Source organism: Grammomys surdaster, unplaced genomic scaffold (genome assembly GCF_004785775.1).
Source record: "Grammomys surdaster isolate TR1022 unplaced genomic scaffold, NIH_TR_1.0 201, whole genome shotgun sequence".
NCBI lineage: Eukaryota > Metazoa > Chordata > Mammalia > Rodentia > Muridae > Grammomys > Grammomys surdaster.
Window position 1 is genome coordinate 8,210,610 of NW_021604646.1, and position 17,745 is coordinate 8,228,354.

Genomic DNA, 17,745 nt, shown 5'->3' on the forward strand with positions numbered 1-17,745 from the left:
ATTTTTATTGTGTGTATGCATGTGATGGTACGGACACTTGGTGTACACGTGTGGAAGGACACCAAGCCTGACTGCTTGTGCTCTCACCCACTGAGCCACCTCAAAGGTCCCCGACGTATACTCCAACATCGCCCATATGTTAGATGATACACACATTTTTCTTTCTCCCCTTGGTCGGATGATGAACTTCTGAAGTAGATGTAACGCTCTCCATGTCTACAGATCTGTGTAGTTGCACCTGAAGAGTTTAAATGGGCCTCTAAAATGTGGTGGCTGTTCACATTGAGAAAAGAGGCCCTTAAACAGAACCCTGAAGGAAGTACATTTAGAGGGCAGAGTTGCCAGAGAATAAAGAGTTGCTGTAGCCAGGAGTGACATTTCTTCCTGAGATAAAGGCATTGATGGAGGGGGGCCCGCCCCACAACGCACACCACCCTGTGAACCATGAATCACACTTGTCTGCTGAGAGGGATGCTACAAAGGATGGAGAAAAGATGAAGTGTAATTATATGGCAGTAACTTTATGGGATGTTGAGACATAAAAAAAAAAAATCAGAGAAATACAGAAAGAGCCTGACAACTCAGTGACAAGATCTGAAGCTCAACTTTCCCCATCAGCTGATTTAAACAGGAGAGTATAGCAGAAGACAGTGCTAACCATGGGCTCAAAGGAAACAGAGCCAGTGTAGAGGCTGGAGGACCGCCTTCAAGTAGTCAGAGACTACAAGGAGACAAGGAGCTCATGGCCTGGGATTACCCTCATTTGATTGGGCCCAGGGAGGCAAGGCTGTCATGGTGGCCCTGTAGTGTGAGGAAGTGCCACAGCCAGAACTCAGAGTTCTTCCATATACTACTGTCTACTGCTGGGGTCTTGGATACTCGACACTGTCTAGGTGGACATTGTTTAGACAAAACAAGAAGAAATTGTTTCAAATATATTTATTATTTTTACAGATTCTAAATACAATAATGATCCTGCAATGCATGCTGGTATCTGTGACGCCAGGCTCAGCATGACTGTCCAAAAGGCACCTGACTAGGTGAGGCAGCTTTCTGAGGGGATCCAGAGGAGCAATGGCCAGTGGCAAATACATTTGTGAGCACACTGTCTGCCCTGTGCTGGGGAAGAGCTCCCACTATGTTACCTTTGGACCTTGGTTGTGAGCCCCTAAGAATATTTCTCAGGGTATTTTGTTTGACAGGATCACGGTATACAGCTCAAGCAGGCTTGTAATTCTCTAGATAGACAAGCCTGCCTCTGAACCCTCAATCCTGCTACTGTAGCAGTCTCCTGAGTGCTGAGAATACAAGTATATGTCACCATGCCCGGCTCCTAGAGAGCAATTCTAAGGTCAAGACATGATCAAGATGCCTGTGACAGCATGGCAGAGTCATGCCCAGTTTCTGTGGTTTGAAGCCTTGGATGTGAATCTCATTTCTCAAACACATAGCTGCAATGCAAAAGGCATCAGGAGGCCAGGCCTCGTATTAGGAACTGAAGAAGTGGCCCAATTCCAGGTCAGAACTGTAGCAAGTGCATTGTGATTTCCAGCCTTGTGGCTGTCATACGACTCTAGGTTCTTCAGTGTGTCCTCATTAACATCCTGCTCAGTGGGTAGTGCATCTTGTCAAAGCCCTTCATGTCTACTGCTGCTCCTTCCAGGCACATGGGTTCCCCTTCTCTCACCGGCGCTGGTTTAGACCCGTCAGGTTCTTGAGCTAACAGAGGGATAGAAGCACAGAGAGTGGTGAAGCTTGCCTTACCTCTAAAACAATGGGAAAGCCTGGGGTATTCAAGGCAGCAGGTATAGCTAGGACAAAGATTCAAGCATACTGGGGTCCCAGAGGCAGAGGTGGTCTTCTCTGCGGGGTGGGGAGTGGGGAGTCTGCCATTTGGCCATGCTGTCCTGGAACTTTTTATCCTCCTGCTTTAGCATAATGAGTGATGGATACAGGTGTGCATGGCCCCTGCTCTAGCAATTGTTTCTTGATGACAACAGGGAAGGGCTAGGACATTCGAGAAGATACTGAGGATAGCCCAAGGTTGTATTCAGCTTCAGTTAAAGGCTCCAAAGCTACATGGGTTGGTGACACATTACGAAAAGCACGGGACCAGAGTGAAATGGGAGGGAGGCAGTGTGAACTGGGCAGTACTCACCGTGACTGCTGCACCCATCAGTCCTTGCACCAGTGCCTCTCCAGTGGACTTCACCTAAGAGGAGCCTGGGTCAGTATCTTAAGCCCCCAGAGTGAGCTCAAAGGTGAAACAGAAAGGACAATTCAGGAAGCCTATGAGCCTCACGGTAGAGTCAAGGTGGCTTAGTGTACTGGGAAAGAGCCTATGGACAATACAACCACAAACAGACAGACAGACTGGTAAGGAAGGGCTAGCATGAGGAAGAAACAGCTAGAAGGCCTTCAGGACAGTCAGTTAAGGACAACAGGAAGCAAGAAAACAGCCAGGTGATCACATGTTTGAGACAGACGGGTGTGCCTACTGTAAAGGGATTCCAAATGGCCAGTCCCCAGCTACCTGCTTAGCCGTGTGGCCCATGTTCATTGCATCATTAATCCGGTTTTCCAGGAAACGCCAAGTATCTTCAAAGTCTGGGGAGGAATCCTGCATCATCACCAGCTCTGTCGTGTTGTAGATGCCAGCCAGCACGGCACGGCGGGTGTACCAGTTAAACTGCAGAGAGAGCCACCCAGCAGGTGGGGAATCACAGCTCTGTGGGTTAAGGGAGTCTTGGGTTCTTCCCACTCAAGGCCTCAGGGACACCCAGGCTCTTTCCTCATTTCTTCTCTCCCTCACTGACACATATAGCTCTCTGGACACTACTATCCTGAACTTGGCTGGTTATCAAAATTGCCTGTGAGATTAAAACTGTAAGCTCCTAGGTTGAGTCAGAGGGTCTGAACTAAGCACCAGGAACCAGGTTTAACCAGCAGCCCAGATGATTTGATTGGTGAAATACCCAACCCTCCAAGTCCTGGGGAGGTTCTACGATCCGATCGCCATGACTAAATCTTAGCCACATGGGGAGGGCTGAGGCAGCATCAGGGGCAGGTTATAACACCTGGGCGAAGCTGAGAGTTCGAGTCCCTGGTGACTTCTGCCAGCCCTAGTAACTGCTCTTTGGAGGACCAGCTCAGCTGCTTGGTGTTTTATTCCTTTAATTTCTTTGCTTTCTAATTTTGTTCTCCCACCATCTCTGCTGGTGGTATATTCCCACACAGACAAAGTTTATTAGAGCACTTTGTTATAAGTATGGTGGGAGTGTACAGCTGCTGTGTACCTTCCCATCCTTGAAGACAGACACAAAGTGCCACCACATTTTAATTTCCTTTATGAAGGTATATTTTGTTTTTTTTTAATATCCCACCAGAAATATGGTGGCATTAACAAGTCATATTCTTCCTTGTGCCTGCTTAAAAGGGACTTATTGGTCTCTCAACAAAACAGGTCAAGGCAGGGAGGAGTTTCTTTTTAAAGCAATGGGTGTCTCCATGTTTTTCTCTCAGTCTCAGCAAAAGCACACATGGAGGAATTCTGCTGCAGAATCTATGTCTTAGGAGACTGAGGGGAGATGATTAAGGCAGCACCATCATAAGGCCCCAAGGCCTGTGCCACCTCTACAAGCGGGAAGGACAGTCACCAGCTCATGCTCAAATGATGGTCCCTGAATGATAATGACCCGGATGCCTCTCTGGCTCATCAAGGACCTTTCCTCCTGAAATAGGAATGACACTGCTGCCCTTCCAGACTTTTCTGATCAAAGAAATTTCACAAACTTTAAGAAAACCCAAGCCTTTGCTAGCTATCTATGGGCCTACTGAAAACACTCACGTCAGTGGACTGGTCCCCAGCGTAATGCCACATGTCATCCACCATGCTGGTGAGCAAGTTCAGGCTGGGTGGGATGTTGTGAGGGAGCAGGAGGATGCTGACAGCCTGAAGAACAAATGACAGAGGAGGTAACATATACACCTAAGAGCAGCACACACAGGGCTCATATGGGAGGGTCATGGGGGTCGTCCTAGTTCTTGCTCTTTGAAAGTCATCATGGGTGGAGGTAGTACTAAGAAACCTTGACTAGCGGTGATGAGGCCAAGGATATGGTTTTGTCCTAAGATGATCTAATCAGATTCTCTAGGCCAACATCTGAAATTGGGAATACTGATAGCTGAAGGGGTCACTCCTGTCTAAGAGTCCTGGAGCAAGGATGAGACGGGCACCCTATTCTGTCACAATAGATTCCTGTTGCCTTGCTTAACTCAAGTTGATTCCTATTCCCAATAGGCAAAATTCCCCCCAGATGATACTAGTGCCAGCACTGATCTGAGAGCCTCCTTTAGCAAATACCATTTCTCTGGGCCTTAGCTAACAAGCTCTTAACGCTTCACCTACTCTATAATCCTCTTGGCTGTGAGGCTGGCAGAGAGGCCCTTCAGTAGTGAAAAGCATCCCCTTACAAAGTAGCCCAAAAGGCAGGCCTGTGTTGACCTAGGCAGCTGAAACCCAATACTGCTCTGCCCGGGCTTTATGTGACACAGGTGATCAAAGTCCATCAGCTGCCGCCCAAGGCCAAGTTCCTACATAGTCAAGTCTTGTAGCTGGACAGAGGATGCTGGGTGCTTTCTTAACTCAGAAAAGGCCCACACTACGACACGCTCCAGAAAGGAGAAAGGGAAGCTTTAGAAAAGGGAAGCAAAGTACTTGCAATGAATCCTCCTCTTGCAGACACTACTCTAGCAATACAGCGAGAAGCCCCAGCCTTCCAGATCTGGAACACAACAGGGCATTCATCCAGCAAAGATGGCTGATACAAGCTCAGACTGCTGTGACCTTACTCAAGGAAGACGGTTCCTCCTTGAAGGTCTGGTGGCACACTTGGGCTACTGGTCCACCTATGATATGAGCTAGTATGTAGGGCCACTCACAAGTCCATGAATTTATACTCCCTACCCTATGGCTACTCCCTAGCAAGAATCTAGCTCTGCCAAGTGCACTATGCTTTGCTGGTCCCATGGTGAGTGCTTTTAATGTCTCAGTGGCGTGCTAGGTCCTCCAAGTGCACGGTGCTGAGGATGGGGCGGTACTACTGCTGCTCTGGAGCTCAATATGGATTCTGTACCCGGGGCCAGTGCTCAATGTAGGGGATCAGCATCCTCAGTCTGGTTTCCACTGCATCCCTCAGGAACTGGTCTGTCTTCCTCTTCCTGGAAGAGGGAAAAGAAAACAGTGTGTTTCTAGTTCAAAAGCTGGGGCCACACTTCCTATGCAGCCCCGGGAGGAATGGCTGCTGGATTTCAGACCTGTCCAGGCTGTTAGCACTACTCTGGGCACTTCTTTTATCAGCTTCCTGGGGACAGCTAGTGGGGCAAGTGGCCGATCCCTGGCTGCCACTTTGAGCTATCATGCCACGAAACTTACTCTGCCTGGCCCAGCTGCACCAGCTTCTGCTCCTCTTCCAGCACGTGGTTGAGGCGAGCATTGCACTGGGTCACAAAGTGCAGGATCAGCTCACTGCCATCGCTCCCAAACATGCTGGCTGCTGCGCTGGAGAGACCCAAGGACTACAGGAGAGAAAATAGCAGAGTGGTGGGTAAGCACTCTAGCCTGCTTCCCAATACCTCACCCTTTAACAGAGGCCGGGTCTTCAACGGCGATCCCTAATGCTATGCTCCTGTGATTTCAGTGACCACCACTGGTCCACCAAGTCCTTAATCTGTGCAAAGCCTGACTCCAGGTCTACATGTTGGAGGTCAGTGGCTGGCTCGAGGATGGGTGTACAACCACACATAAAAGTCAGGAGTCTACCATAGGAATCTTGCTTAGTATGGAAAGGTTCTAGTTTCATTTCTGTTACTGTGAAAAAAACCCCAACACAAGGCTGTGGTGATGGCATGTCTTTAATCCTAGGACTCGGGAGGCAGAGACAGGCAGACCTTTGAATCTGAGGCCAACCTGGTCTACAGATTGAATTTCAGGACAGCCAGGGCTACACAGAGAGATCTTATCTCTTAAAAAACCAAAACCAAAACCAAACCCAACCCAACCCAAACCAAACCACCCTAAAGCAACACAGAAACAAAGTATTTATTTGGTTTCCGATTCCGGCTTTTTAACCCACGAGTTACACCTCATGCGTCTGTCAGTTGTTTAAAACACATTTGTTTTCTATTGGATGCACTGAGGAATTAAATAAGTCAGAGATGCCCTTTGCTTCCCTGCTCCATATTGTTTGTTGGGCATCCTATGCAGGCGGGACCTTGATGGCAGTAGGAACAGATGGCAGGAAAGGAACAAAACCACATTAGCGTGAATTCCTCCTGCTGGACGGGAGAACTGCCTCTCTCCTGTAGGAGAGCACAGCTATCACATGAACAGCAGCTGCCCAACCACTGCAGGCCGCCGTGCACACTGCACGTACCATCTCACCAAACTGCATACTGGCTCGGCTCAGTGGGCATGTCGTGGCTATACTTTACAAAACAAGAAACTGAGGCTTACAGCTCTCACCACAAACTGGGTTGGCAGGGTCCATAGGTATCATACACCCAGAACAAAAGAAGATAAGCAGGTGCGGAAAGCCCCTTCAGAAAATTCCGTTTCATCCAATTTTTCCAAACAATTTTATTAATTTCTCTCACATTTGTTCTATCAATTTCTGCCCTCTCCCACAAATTTTTGCTGCCCTCCACTCCTTCCTAACCTCAGGTTCTCCAGGCTATCACATGCACATGAAGAAAACAAAAGTCATTCCATGGGAATTCCCTTAATGTTCAGAAACTAAACCTGGTGAGTTTGAGGCTAGCCTCATCTATATAGTGAGACCCAGGACAGCCAGGGCTACATAGGAAGATCCTCTCAAAAACAAAAAACAACAACCCCAAAGTTTTCTTCTCCAACTCTGTTCCTAACATGTCCGAGGCCAGTCCTTCCACCTGTTCTCCAGATCTTGCAAACCCTGCCTTAGGAATTGAATCGCATGGGTTTGGTTTTGCCTGCCACCTTCTATCATCTGCACCCTCACTTACGATTCCCTCCTCTTCCCTTGTGTTCAACCATGCTCTCCTTCCAGTCTGCTTCCCCTCCTGACAGCCTTGTCAGCCTAATGGTTCCTACTTCTTCCATGCTACAGCTCTCCTGCTCTGATTCTGACCCAGGATCCCAATAGCTATTGCTATAGTAACCAACAGAAGATGGCTTTTGTTCTTTCTCCAGTACTAAGATGCTGTAACCCAGACCTACCCCTATACCCTCCTTCCCAGCCACTCTCTTGATAGGTTCTCAATATGTAGCCCAGGCTGCCCTCAAATATGCAGCAGTTATCTTGCCTCAGACTCCTAGTGTTGGGAACAGGCGTGAGTCACTGCATAACACTGGTATTCTCTCTCCACTTTATGCTCTTGCCCATACACTCACATCCTGACACATGCTAGAATACTCAAACAGACATCTGGAGGTCTGCTAGTTCCTCAAGTTTAAGTTCAGACCCCTATGTTTGCTTGACACCTCCAGTTTGGAGGAGGGCTAGGTGCTAACAAATCAGAAATACACAGGCAAAATGCTAGACCCAGAGAATGAAGCCTGTGAAGAAATACAGCTCCACTCCTAGTTTCCAGGAGCTGTTCTTGTCTTCAGTTCAGTTCCCAGCACCCTCACTGGGTAGCTTATAATCTCCTCTAACTCTGGCTCCAAGAGAACCAATGCCCTACAAGTGGTTGATATTCTCATGTTCATATTCTCTCTCTCTCTCTCTCTCTCTCTCTCTCTCTCTCTCTCTCTCTCTCTCTCCCCCCCTCTCATGCATGCACCCATACACACACACACACACACACACACACACAAATTCATCCACACTCAATAACAACAACAACAAAACAACAACAAATTTCATTTAAAACAAAACTGCTTTGAGGGCTGGGCATGGTGGCACAAACCTGTAATTCCAATCCTTGGAAGGCAGAAGTAGGGAGATCAGTAGTTTGGAGTTCAGATATACAGCAAATCTGAGCCCCGTCTAGCCAACAAGTGACTATCTTGAAACAAACAAAAGACTCCAGTTCACCCTGGACAGAATGGCTAGCTTCAAGAAAACAAGTGACAAGAAATGATGGCAAGAATAAGAAAAGAGGAACCTGGAGAGTACTTCACTATCTCAGGCAGGCCTGGACTATAGGGTTTACTGGCCTCCAACTTGGAGCGATATTCCTCTCTCAAGCACTGGGATTCCAGGCATGAGCTACTGTGCCTGTTGATAAAGAAGGTGGGAACTTTAAACATCACTGGTGGCATGTAAACTGGTACAGGCACTGTGGACATCAGTATGGAGGTTCTCAACAAACTGAAAGAGAACTACTGTCTGATCTAGCTATACCACACCTTGGTGTGTGCTTTAAGCAGGCTAAGTCATCGTTTACAGAGATACTTGTACACTCGTGTTTATTGTTATACTACTCTCAATAGTCAAGACATGGATCCCGTCCTGATCTGCCCATTAACAGATGAACAGATAAAGAAAATGTTGCAAATATACATAAAAGAACTATAGTCAGATGTAAAGAGTGAGATGAAGGCTTTCATAAGAAGGCTGATGAAACTGGGTATCATTTTGATAAGTGAAATAAGCTAGGTTCAGAAAAACACATACTTCAAAGTGTTCTCTCATGAGCAGAATTTAGATTCGTGTGCATGTGACATGAAATAGAAAGACTATGAGGGAGGAAGAGGTCTAAAAATGAGGGACAAGGGAATGTAATAGAATATATGTCTTAAAAGCAGATGGGAACCTATTTGGGGAGGAAGAAGAAAGATCAACAAGAGAGAAATCAGGCAGAAGAGGAATAGGGACTAATGAATGCAAACAGAATAATAATATAGAGGTATGAAAAGTCATAATGAAACTCATTTCTTTGTATGCTAGCCCCAGAATATAATGGATAGTAAAAACTCAGTAATGCTAACACTTAGTTAGCATACTTTAGGCTAAGTTCCCATTCTCAACATACAATAAATAAGACTTGCTTGGGCTGGTGTGACTTTAAGGCAGTCTGGCTAAATTAGCAAAAGAAGACCCTGTCTTAAAATAAAGTGTAGGAACTGGAGGGATGGCTCAGTGATTAGAGCACTTGCTCTTCCGGAGGACGGGGTTCAATTCCCAGCACCCACATGGCAGCTTGCAACCATCTACTGTAAGTCCAATCCATATAGGAAGAACCAACAACTTCTTCCAGCCTCTACAGGCATCAGGCATGCATGTGGTGGGCAGACACACACCCATAACACCCATACACATGGAAATGAAAGTAATTTTAAAAGCTTATAAAAAAAGAAGCTTTGGGTCATCGTTGAGTGGCAAAGAGTGCTTTAACTAACATGCCTGAGGATCTACTTCAATCCCAGCATTGCACACATAAATAGTGTCAGACTCCGGAGACTGGAGAGAATACTCAGCAGTTAGGAATACTAGCTGTGGGCTGGAAAGACTGACTGCTCAGCAGTTAAGAGCACTGATTGCTCCTCCAGAGGTCATGAGTTCAATTCCCAGCAACCACATTGTGACTGTGTTGTGAGGGATCTGATGCCCTCTTCTGGTGTGTCTGAAGACAGCTATAGTGTACTCATATGCATAAAATAAATAAATAAATCTTAAGAAGAACAAAAAGAATATTTGCTGATCTAACACCTATATGGCAGCTCACAACCACATTGTCATCTGTCCTGAGAGATTCCATGCTCCCTCTTTAGGCACAGGTACATACATGCTGCATATACATACATGGGGGCAAAACACACACATAAAATAAACATAAATCCTTAAGTTTAAAGAAAAATATTACTGGACTGAGTTCAACAAGAGGAGAAATTCTGGCTGGGCAGTGGTGGTGGCACGCCTTTAATCCCAACACTTGGGAGGCAGAGGCAGGCGGATTTCTGAGTTGAGGCCAGCCTGGTCTACAGAGTGAGTGCCAGGACAGCCAGGGCTACATAAAGAAACCCTGTCTCGAAAACCAAAAAAAAAAAAAAAAGGAGGTGGAACTCTGTCATGTGTTCACTGTCGCCATCCTTGACACAGTGCCTGCTACACTATATTGCTCAGTAAGTATTTAAAGAATAGACTAACATCTTCTTAATTTTTTTTTTCATGTCAAAAGAACAGGCACTGAAAGCTGTGGGCAGGGTGGCACATGCCTGTAATTCTAGTATTTGGGAGGTAGAGTCAGCATGACAAGTTTCAGGGCAGTCTTGTCTACATAATTCCAAGCTGGCCCTGGCTATATAATGTCTCTAAATTAAAGAAAAACACAACAAAACAAAAGGGGACATAGAGATGGCTCATCAGAGAAAGGCTCCAAGGTTGCCACCATGGCAGGCAGGACCACCTGAATTCAATGTCTGAGACCCACATTGATAGAAGATGGTATTTCCCTTCTGACTTCTATACATGAGCACATACTAGATATATACACACAAAAAGTAAGGAAATATAATTTAAAACAAAATCAGTGTGCTTCACAGAACTGGTGACATATCACAGATTAATGGCAATGTCTTTCTTTTCTTGCTTTTTACGGGAAGGAGGGAGTGCATGTAGTGCAGGCTGGCTTTGCATTCACTTGGTACCTCTGAGCTTCATGACTCCACCTTCTGACTCTTCTGAGTCATGAAGGAATTACAGATATGCAACACCACACCTGGCTTTTGTTGCTGTTGTTTTGTTTTGTTTTTAGAGACAGGGTTTCTCTGTGTAGCCCTGGCTGTCCCAGAACTCACTCTATGGACCAGACTGGCCTCAGACTCAGAGATCCACATCACCACCGACTTGTTCACACTTGGTTTTATGTGCTACTAGAAGTTAAACCCAGGGCTTCATGCAGGCTAGGAAAGCACTGTAGCACAGCCACATGCCTATCCCAGCATTTTTTTTTTAAATCAATGCATTAAAAACAGTGCTTCTTAAGCCAGGCATAGTGGCACATGCCTTTAGTCTCAGAACTTGGAGGCAGAAACAGGAGGATCTTTCTGAGTTCCAGGCCAGCCTGGTCTAGATAGCAGGCTCCAGTGCAGCTACGACTACACAGAGACCCTGCCACCAACAAACAAACATTGCTGCTATAAAACAAGCTGCCTAAGGACATAACTCCCAAGAGCCAGCTCTATGGTGCATTCTTTTAATAACTAAAAAATAGCTTGGTTTGGTAGCACACAGGCAGAGGCAGGAGGATCTCTGTGAGTCTGAGGCCAGCCTGGTTTACATAGTAAGTTTTAGGACAGCCAGGGCTAAGTAGAGAGACTCTGTCGATCGATCGATCGATCGATCGATAGATAGATAGATAGATAGACAGACAGACAGATAGACAATAGACAGATAGACAGAGACAGAGAGATACACAGAAGACAAGTAAGCAAGCAAGCCATCTCTATCCTATAGGGAAGAAAGAAAAAAAAAAAAAACCGCAGACAATCCTGTAGCTGTGCAGCTCTGACCTAGGCTGGAAGCATGAGGCCCTTTGGGGTTCTGACTCTGGGTTCTGCTGCACCACCCTCACCTCTACCTACCTGGGCTCCTTCAGCAATGGCCTCTGCAGTCCAGCCATGCGCAGGCACAAACTCTAGGGCTGCTGTCAAGATGCGATGCTGCAGCTGCTCCTTGCTCTCATAGTCCTCTTCCTCCTCTCCACTCTGGTCTGTGTACCTGAGACACAGAATGCAGCACACATTACACCTCACTGTCTACAGCCAGGAATGCAGAATGAGCCAACTAGAAACAGAGGTTCTGGGTCCCCTCTGAGCATGTTAAGAGGGGCTTCGCTTCTTCATTAGTATGGGTGTTTTAATACCAACAAGGTTCGAATCCTATTATCTTTCCCCTCCTCCCTCAGTAAGAAAGTGTCCAGGGATTTGAGTTCTTATGATATGAAGACAATGGTGCTGTAGTAGCCTGGGTTTCTGCTGACCATCCTTAGACAACCTGGGAAAGCTATGGATAGAGCTCAATAGATCTGGAGGTCTTATTGCAGAGTCATAGGTTGGACGCTTCTGCTAGCACATGGTTAATTAAATGCTTTCCTTATGTCTGCACCAGGCTGTAAGTCCAAGAGAGTATGAAAAATGGTTATTCTACTCACAGGTATAGATCCTCAAAAATATTTGTTGAGTTGCATAGCATTTTAGCTGGGTACATGCTGGCGATCCCAGCCATGAGAGGTTAAGACAGGAGCAAGTTCAGAGTCAAAGGCCAGTCTTAGCTACATGAGAACATCTCAAATAAATCAATAAACAAAAAACAGGGGCTGGAGACTATCTCAGCAATGAAGAACATTTACTACCCTTGTAGAAGATCAGGGCTCAGTTCCCAGCACTCATACTGGGCAGCTAACGGCTGTTGATAAGCTATGCTCCAGATCTGATGCCTTCTTCTTGGCCTTTTGACACCAGCACCCATGTGCACATACCACAACAGATAGATATACACATACCCCCCCCAGTACTTTTTAAAAAACTAGAAAAACTGGACTGGGCATGGAAGCACATAACCTTTACCCTGACACTTGGGAGAAAGAGGTAGGCGGGTCTCTGAATTCTAGGTCAGCATAGTCTACACAGAGTTCCAGCCTAGCCAGGGCTACAAAGTGAGACCTTTCTCAAACAACCAAAACTGTAGAAAACCTGATGAATGCTCTAATTTTCTATTGAGGAAATTTCAATTTCCAGTGGAAGGATTAACATGAAAAACAGATCTAATGATACAAACTGTGGAAAGACGTTGTGAATCTACTGTTGAGTTCCTTATGGTGTTTATCTATATAATTCTAGCACCTGAGAGGCTGAGTCAGAAAGATTACTGAGTTCAATCCTGCCTAGGCTACAGAGTGAGATCTCAGCTTAAAAAAAAAAAAACTTATAGAAATATCTAAATGACATTTTTATGTTAGCTGAGTTATCCCTATGTATGATTTCAAGTGTTTTCCACAATGCTTTTCTAAAATGAAAAGGCACTGTTTTTAGCCTTAGAAATGACATTTTTATGTTAGCTGAGTTATCCCTATGTATGATTTCAAGTGTTTTCCACAATGCTTTTCTAAAATGAAAAGGCACTGTTTTTAGCCTTAGAAATGACTGAAAGTAGCCAAGCACAGTAGCATAACTGTAATCCCAGTATTTAGGAGACAGGCCGGAAGATTCCCAGAATTCAAGGCAAGTTTGAGCTATCAACCTGGAGATACACAGTAAGTACTACCAGCTCAATAAGAGCAACAGAGCAACATGTGCACACACACACACACACACACACACGAGAGAGAGAGAGAGAGAGAGAGAGAGAGAGAGAGAGAGAGAGAGAGAACTGAGCAGTAGTGATGCATGGTTTTTATCCCAATACTTGATTACAGAGGCAGGCAGATTTCTAGGTTTGAGGCCAGCCTGATCTACAGAGTGAGTTCCAGGACAGCCCTGGCTACACAGAGAAACCCTGTCTCAAAAAACAAAACCCAAAAAACGTAAGTGCTAAATCAGACCCTATCAGAAAGAAAAGAAGGAATAGGAGAAGAGGAGAGAGGAAGAAAAGAGAGGAGGGAATAAGAAAGGGAATGGAAGGAAGGAAAAGAAGAAAACTGTCTGAAGGTAGGAGAGGATGCTGAAGACAGAAATACATTCTGAAGCATGCAAGATGGCCAGCAACAGGGTAGATGTAGACACTAATGCTGACCTGGGGGGTGGACGAGAAAACTCTGGCCCCTGTGTCTCAGAATGCTGCTGAGAAGAAGAGTGGGGAGGCTGCTGCTTCTGCTCTTCTGAAGACTTGAACCCCATGGCAGTGTGGAAGGCACGTGGCATCAGAGGTGATCGGCAGTGGGCCACTGAAATAGAAACAAGACTGTTGGTCACAGACATTCACCATGGAAGACTCTCTGTGACCCAGAGTGGTAATGAGGAGGAAATGCACAGCAGGGATGCTTCTGCAGCCATCATTCCAATGTGGAGTGACCCACAGTCACCTTGAGTAAAACAGGAACCTTGAGGCATGTAATGCAGTTAACATAAGACCTGGCTGTCCTCTTGGTCTGTTTCTACCATTGGTCAGCTATATGGCTCTGTATAAAACATTTCCCTCAATATGCAGATGAAAATAATTGTCTTAATTACTACTGTGTGCATGAATATTCATTCTATGACACATTTGGAGCTCAGAGGACACCTCTGTGGAGCTGGTTCTCTCTTCCCACCTTTACATACTTTCTGACAATGGAGCTCAGGTTTGTGTCAAGCACCTTTACCCACTAAACCATATTGCTGGCCCCTTAATATACAGTTTTTTAAAACCCCACAAATGGAGAGTATTAATCTCTACTTACTCAATGACAATGTTGTTATGGTACCCCTAAATGTGAACATGACAGTGCCTACCTTCCAAGTGTTTACATGGCATTTCTTTTCTTCCCTTTCCATGTTTGTGTGCATTGTGTGTATGTGTGTGCATATGCATGTTTGCATGTATGTGGGTGGGTGAGCGTGCACAAGTAGGTGAAGGTTTGAGGTCAACTTTGGGAATCACCCCCAAAGCATCTGTTCTCCGCGGCAGGCCCTCCATAAATCAACCCTCTCTCAACCAAGCCCAAAAGCATATGGCTAGTAAGTATGTCTTACTTACTAGCCAGCCTGCACTAGAGATCCCTGGACTCCACCTTTGGTGAAGATCCCTGGACTCCACCTTTGGTGACTCCCTCCTTCTCCTCCTCCTCTTCCTCCCCTTCTTCCTCTTCCTCTTCCTCCTCCTCCTCTTCTTCTTCTTCTTCTTCTTCTTCTGGAGGGGGGAGGTCAAGGTCTCACTATGCAGTCTTGACTGGCCTCAAACTTCCAGAAATCTGCATCTCTATCTCCTGAGTGCTAGGATCAAAGGCACGCACCACCACATGCTGCATCCTCTATGGGTTCTGAAGACCAGAACTCTGGTCCTCACACTCAAGCACTTTACCCTCTGAGCCATCTCCCTGGCGCTTGCAGCCTCATTACCTTAGGAAATACCAGCAGTGTTTGAAACTACCTTTTTCTTTTCCCAACATTTTACCATCAGAATTTGCAAACACGTCGAGAAGTTGAAGAACTGTGAACACCTGCATATCATTCCAGCTGCTGCACGGTTATCATGCCTCCATTAACCCACTTTACTCTCATTACTTACTGCAGATCTCAGTTCTTCTTCATCTCCAACACTGTAGCCCACCTAACAGTACAGCTTACTATTCACTGTCCCTTTATGGACTGTTTATACAAGATGAAATATATAAATCTTAAACACGGTCCTGTAAGCAGTGCAAATGCATACACTTGTAGAACACAAGTCCTATGTAGACAAGCATTATCATCACCCAGAAAATCCCCTCTCACCCTCTCAGTTAGCTCCCGTTCTTCTTTTCTGAAGCTTACACCCTAGATTAGTTTTTGCTTCTCCTTGGATTTCTTTAAAGTTTCTTTTGTTTCGTATATTTAATTCATTTATTTATTTGGTTCTTTGGTTTTTCAAGACAGGTTTTTCTCTGTGTAGCTCTGGCTGTTCTAGAACTCACTTGGTAGACCAGGCTGGCCTTGAACTCAAGAGTTCTGCCTGCCTCTGCCTCCTGAATGCTGGGGTTAAAGCCTTTTTAAAGGCATGAGCCATCACTGTCTGGCTAATTTTTAAAGATTTGTTTATGTATATGAGTGTCTCGGCTGCATGTATGCATGTGTACCACATGTCTGCCTGATGCCCACACAGGTCAGAATCGGAGGCTAGGAACTGAACCAGGACATCTGCAAAAACCCTAAGTGTCCTTAACCTAATGAGCCATCTCTCAAGCCCTGCTTAGCATACATTTTAAATGTATGTGTATGGGTGTTTTGCCTGTATGTATGCCCGTGCTACATTTGCATGCCTTGTGTCCATGGCTACAAGAGGCTGCTGGACCCATGTGACTGGTAGGAACTGAACCTGGGTCCTCTGGAAGAACAGCTAGTAATCTTAACCACTGAGCCATTTCTCCAGACCATTATTTAGTTTTAAATTATGTATATATTGTGTCAATCTGAGTGTGGGTATGAAGAAGGCATCAGATTCCCTGGTGCTGCAGTTACGGTGGTTATGAGCAGCCCAGCATGTGTGCTGGGAAGCAGACTAGCATCCTCTGCAAGAGCAGCATGTACTCCTAACTGCCGAGCCCCCCTAATTAGTACAGTTTCACAAGATCAGTCGAGGTAACTCTTAGAGGAGTCTATAACAACACTTAGAAATGTTTTGTCTTCTTCAACTCTCTGAAAAGCCATTTTCCTGGATCTGTCTTTTCAGTGCCTGTCTTTTTCCCTCAACCCTTGTGCTTAAATAAGCCTACACTGAAATCTTTGTTAAACCTCAACTGCTTTAAACACACACACAAATCAAAAGATCAGCCCATATTATGTTGAGTCATAGTCTTCCTATATAACTCAGGATGAGACAGGACTAACAAGTTCAAAAACCAAAACAAAACAAAAAACGAATAAAAAAGAAAAGCATGGTGACCCACTCCTTTAAGCACTCAGGAGGCAGGGGGCAGGCCAATCTCTGCAAGTTCAAGGTCAGACTGGTCTATATTATAGCAAGTTCCAGGTCAGCCAGGGATATAGAGTGAGACTCTGTCTCGAAAAGTTTAGAAAGGGGATGGGTACTTTGGAGGTACCTGTTGTAAATTGCTTGAATAGTACTGAAGAAAGACGACTGTTTGGCTTTTTGGGGCCCTGTCATTATAAAGTTGTCATGAATACACTTGAACTTTTTGTGGACACAATTTTATGGGTAAATACCTAAGACCAGATTTGTTGGCTCACATTGCATTATTTTTGCTAAACATATTTTGTTTGAAACTTTAGCTAAAAATGACAAAAAGGAAGTCACTGAAAAATAATAACATGGAAAGAAACACAGAACCTCATGGACAAAACCATCAGCATTTGGCATATGCACAGGAAATGGAGCAAATGACCACAAAATTTGAAGTAAGGAATCCCCAAAGTATGGCTTCGAAATCTCTTTGGCCCACGGAGATTTTAGTTGCATATCTTTTTGTTAACGTGTCAGTGCAGAAAAGATTGTACTTATGGACAGCGATTTTTGCTTTTCCACTTAACGACAGTGTACAAAGTTTTTAAAAGTAAACGTCTACAATTAATGTGGAAATAAGAATACGAGGCATATGGCAGCAATGACGAATGTCACCAGCTTAATGACATGGTGTGGCAATAACTGACTCTGGGGAAAAGAACGGACTGGACGCTCTCTGTAGCTGTTCGGTCGGTTTCTCCAGCGAGGCTGGCACAGCGCCTACGGCGACGGAGTTGAGAACGCTTCGCCGCGGACGAGCTCTGTGACCTTGGGCACACCGAGCCCTCTCTGAAGCTCCATTACCTCTGGGAAATCGGGGTGACAGGACTGCCCCACTGCCCCTCACAGCTCAAGTCCGGAGACTGAAACCCGTAAGTGGCTTTTTCCAGCTCGCGACTCCAGCGGCTCCACGCCGATGCCCTTCACCTTGCTAGCCCCCACCACAGCCTCTGTCGTCCCACTCCAAGCCCAGATCCGCCCTGCGCCTCCTTCCCGCTTTCCTCCCGCGTCCCGGCTCGGCTGTCACCTCACCGGGCAGGCACCGCAGCCGCAGGAGCCTCCAGCCCAACCGGCCGAGGACACCAGACGCTGCTGCCGTCGCCGCCATCTTGGAAGTGGGCACGCA

At 45.8% G+C, this 17,745-nt stretch overlaps 1 protein-coding gene across 2 annotated transcripts; it reads right to left on the minus strand.

The window, feature by feature from the left end:
* Positions 1–924: 924 nt before the first annotated feature.
* On the minus strand, positions 925–17,737 carry Coq9 (coenzyme Q9). Of its 2 annotated transcripts, none has more exons than XM_028770404.1 (9): positions 17,652–17,737; positions 13,716–13,866; positions 11,567–11,702; positions 5,435–5,577; positions 5,136–5,220; positions 3,848–3,952; positions 2,534–2,689; positions 2,159–2,212; positions 925–1,719 (listed from the first exon to the last, which is right to left on the minus strand). In XM_028770404.1, the coding sequence occupies exons 1-9, from the start codon at positions 17,725–17,727 to the stop codon at positions 1,684–1,686; spliced, it is 942 nt and encodes a 313-aa protein (XP_028626237.1). In that variant the 5' UTR covers positions 17,728–17,737; the 3' UTR covers positions 925–1,683. The 2 variants fall into 2 exon arrangements, with proteins under 2 accessions (XP_028626237.1, XP_028626238.1); XM_028770405.1 differs by lacking the exon at positions 17,652–17,737 and adding an exon at positions 14,658–14,679 and having other exon boundaries at positions 1,654–1,719.
* Positions 17,738–17,745: the final 8 nt, after the last annotated feature.

Coding starts and splice junctions, on each gene's coding strand:
- Coq9 (XM_028770404.1), bottom strand. CDS start 17,727: ATGGCGGCGACGGCAGCAGCGTCTGGTGTCCTCGGCCGGTTGGGCTGG. Junction 13,867..17,651: donor GCGGCTGCGGTGCCTGCCCG/GTGAGGTGACAG, acceptor TTTCTATTTCAG/TGGCCCACTGCCGATCACCT. Junction 11,703..13,715: donor TTTTCTCGTCCACCCCCCAG/GTCAGCATTAGT, acceptor TCTGTGTCTCAG/GTACACAGACCAGAGTGGAG.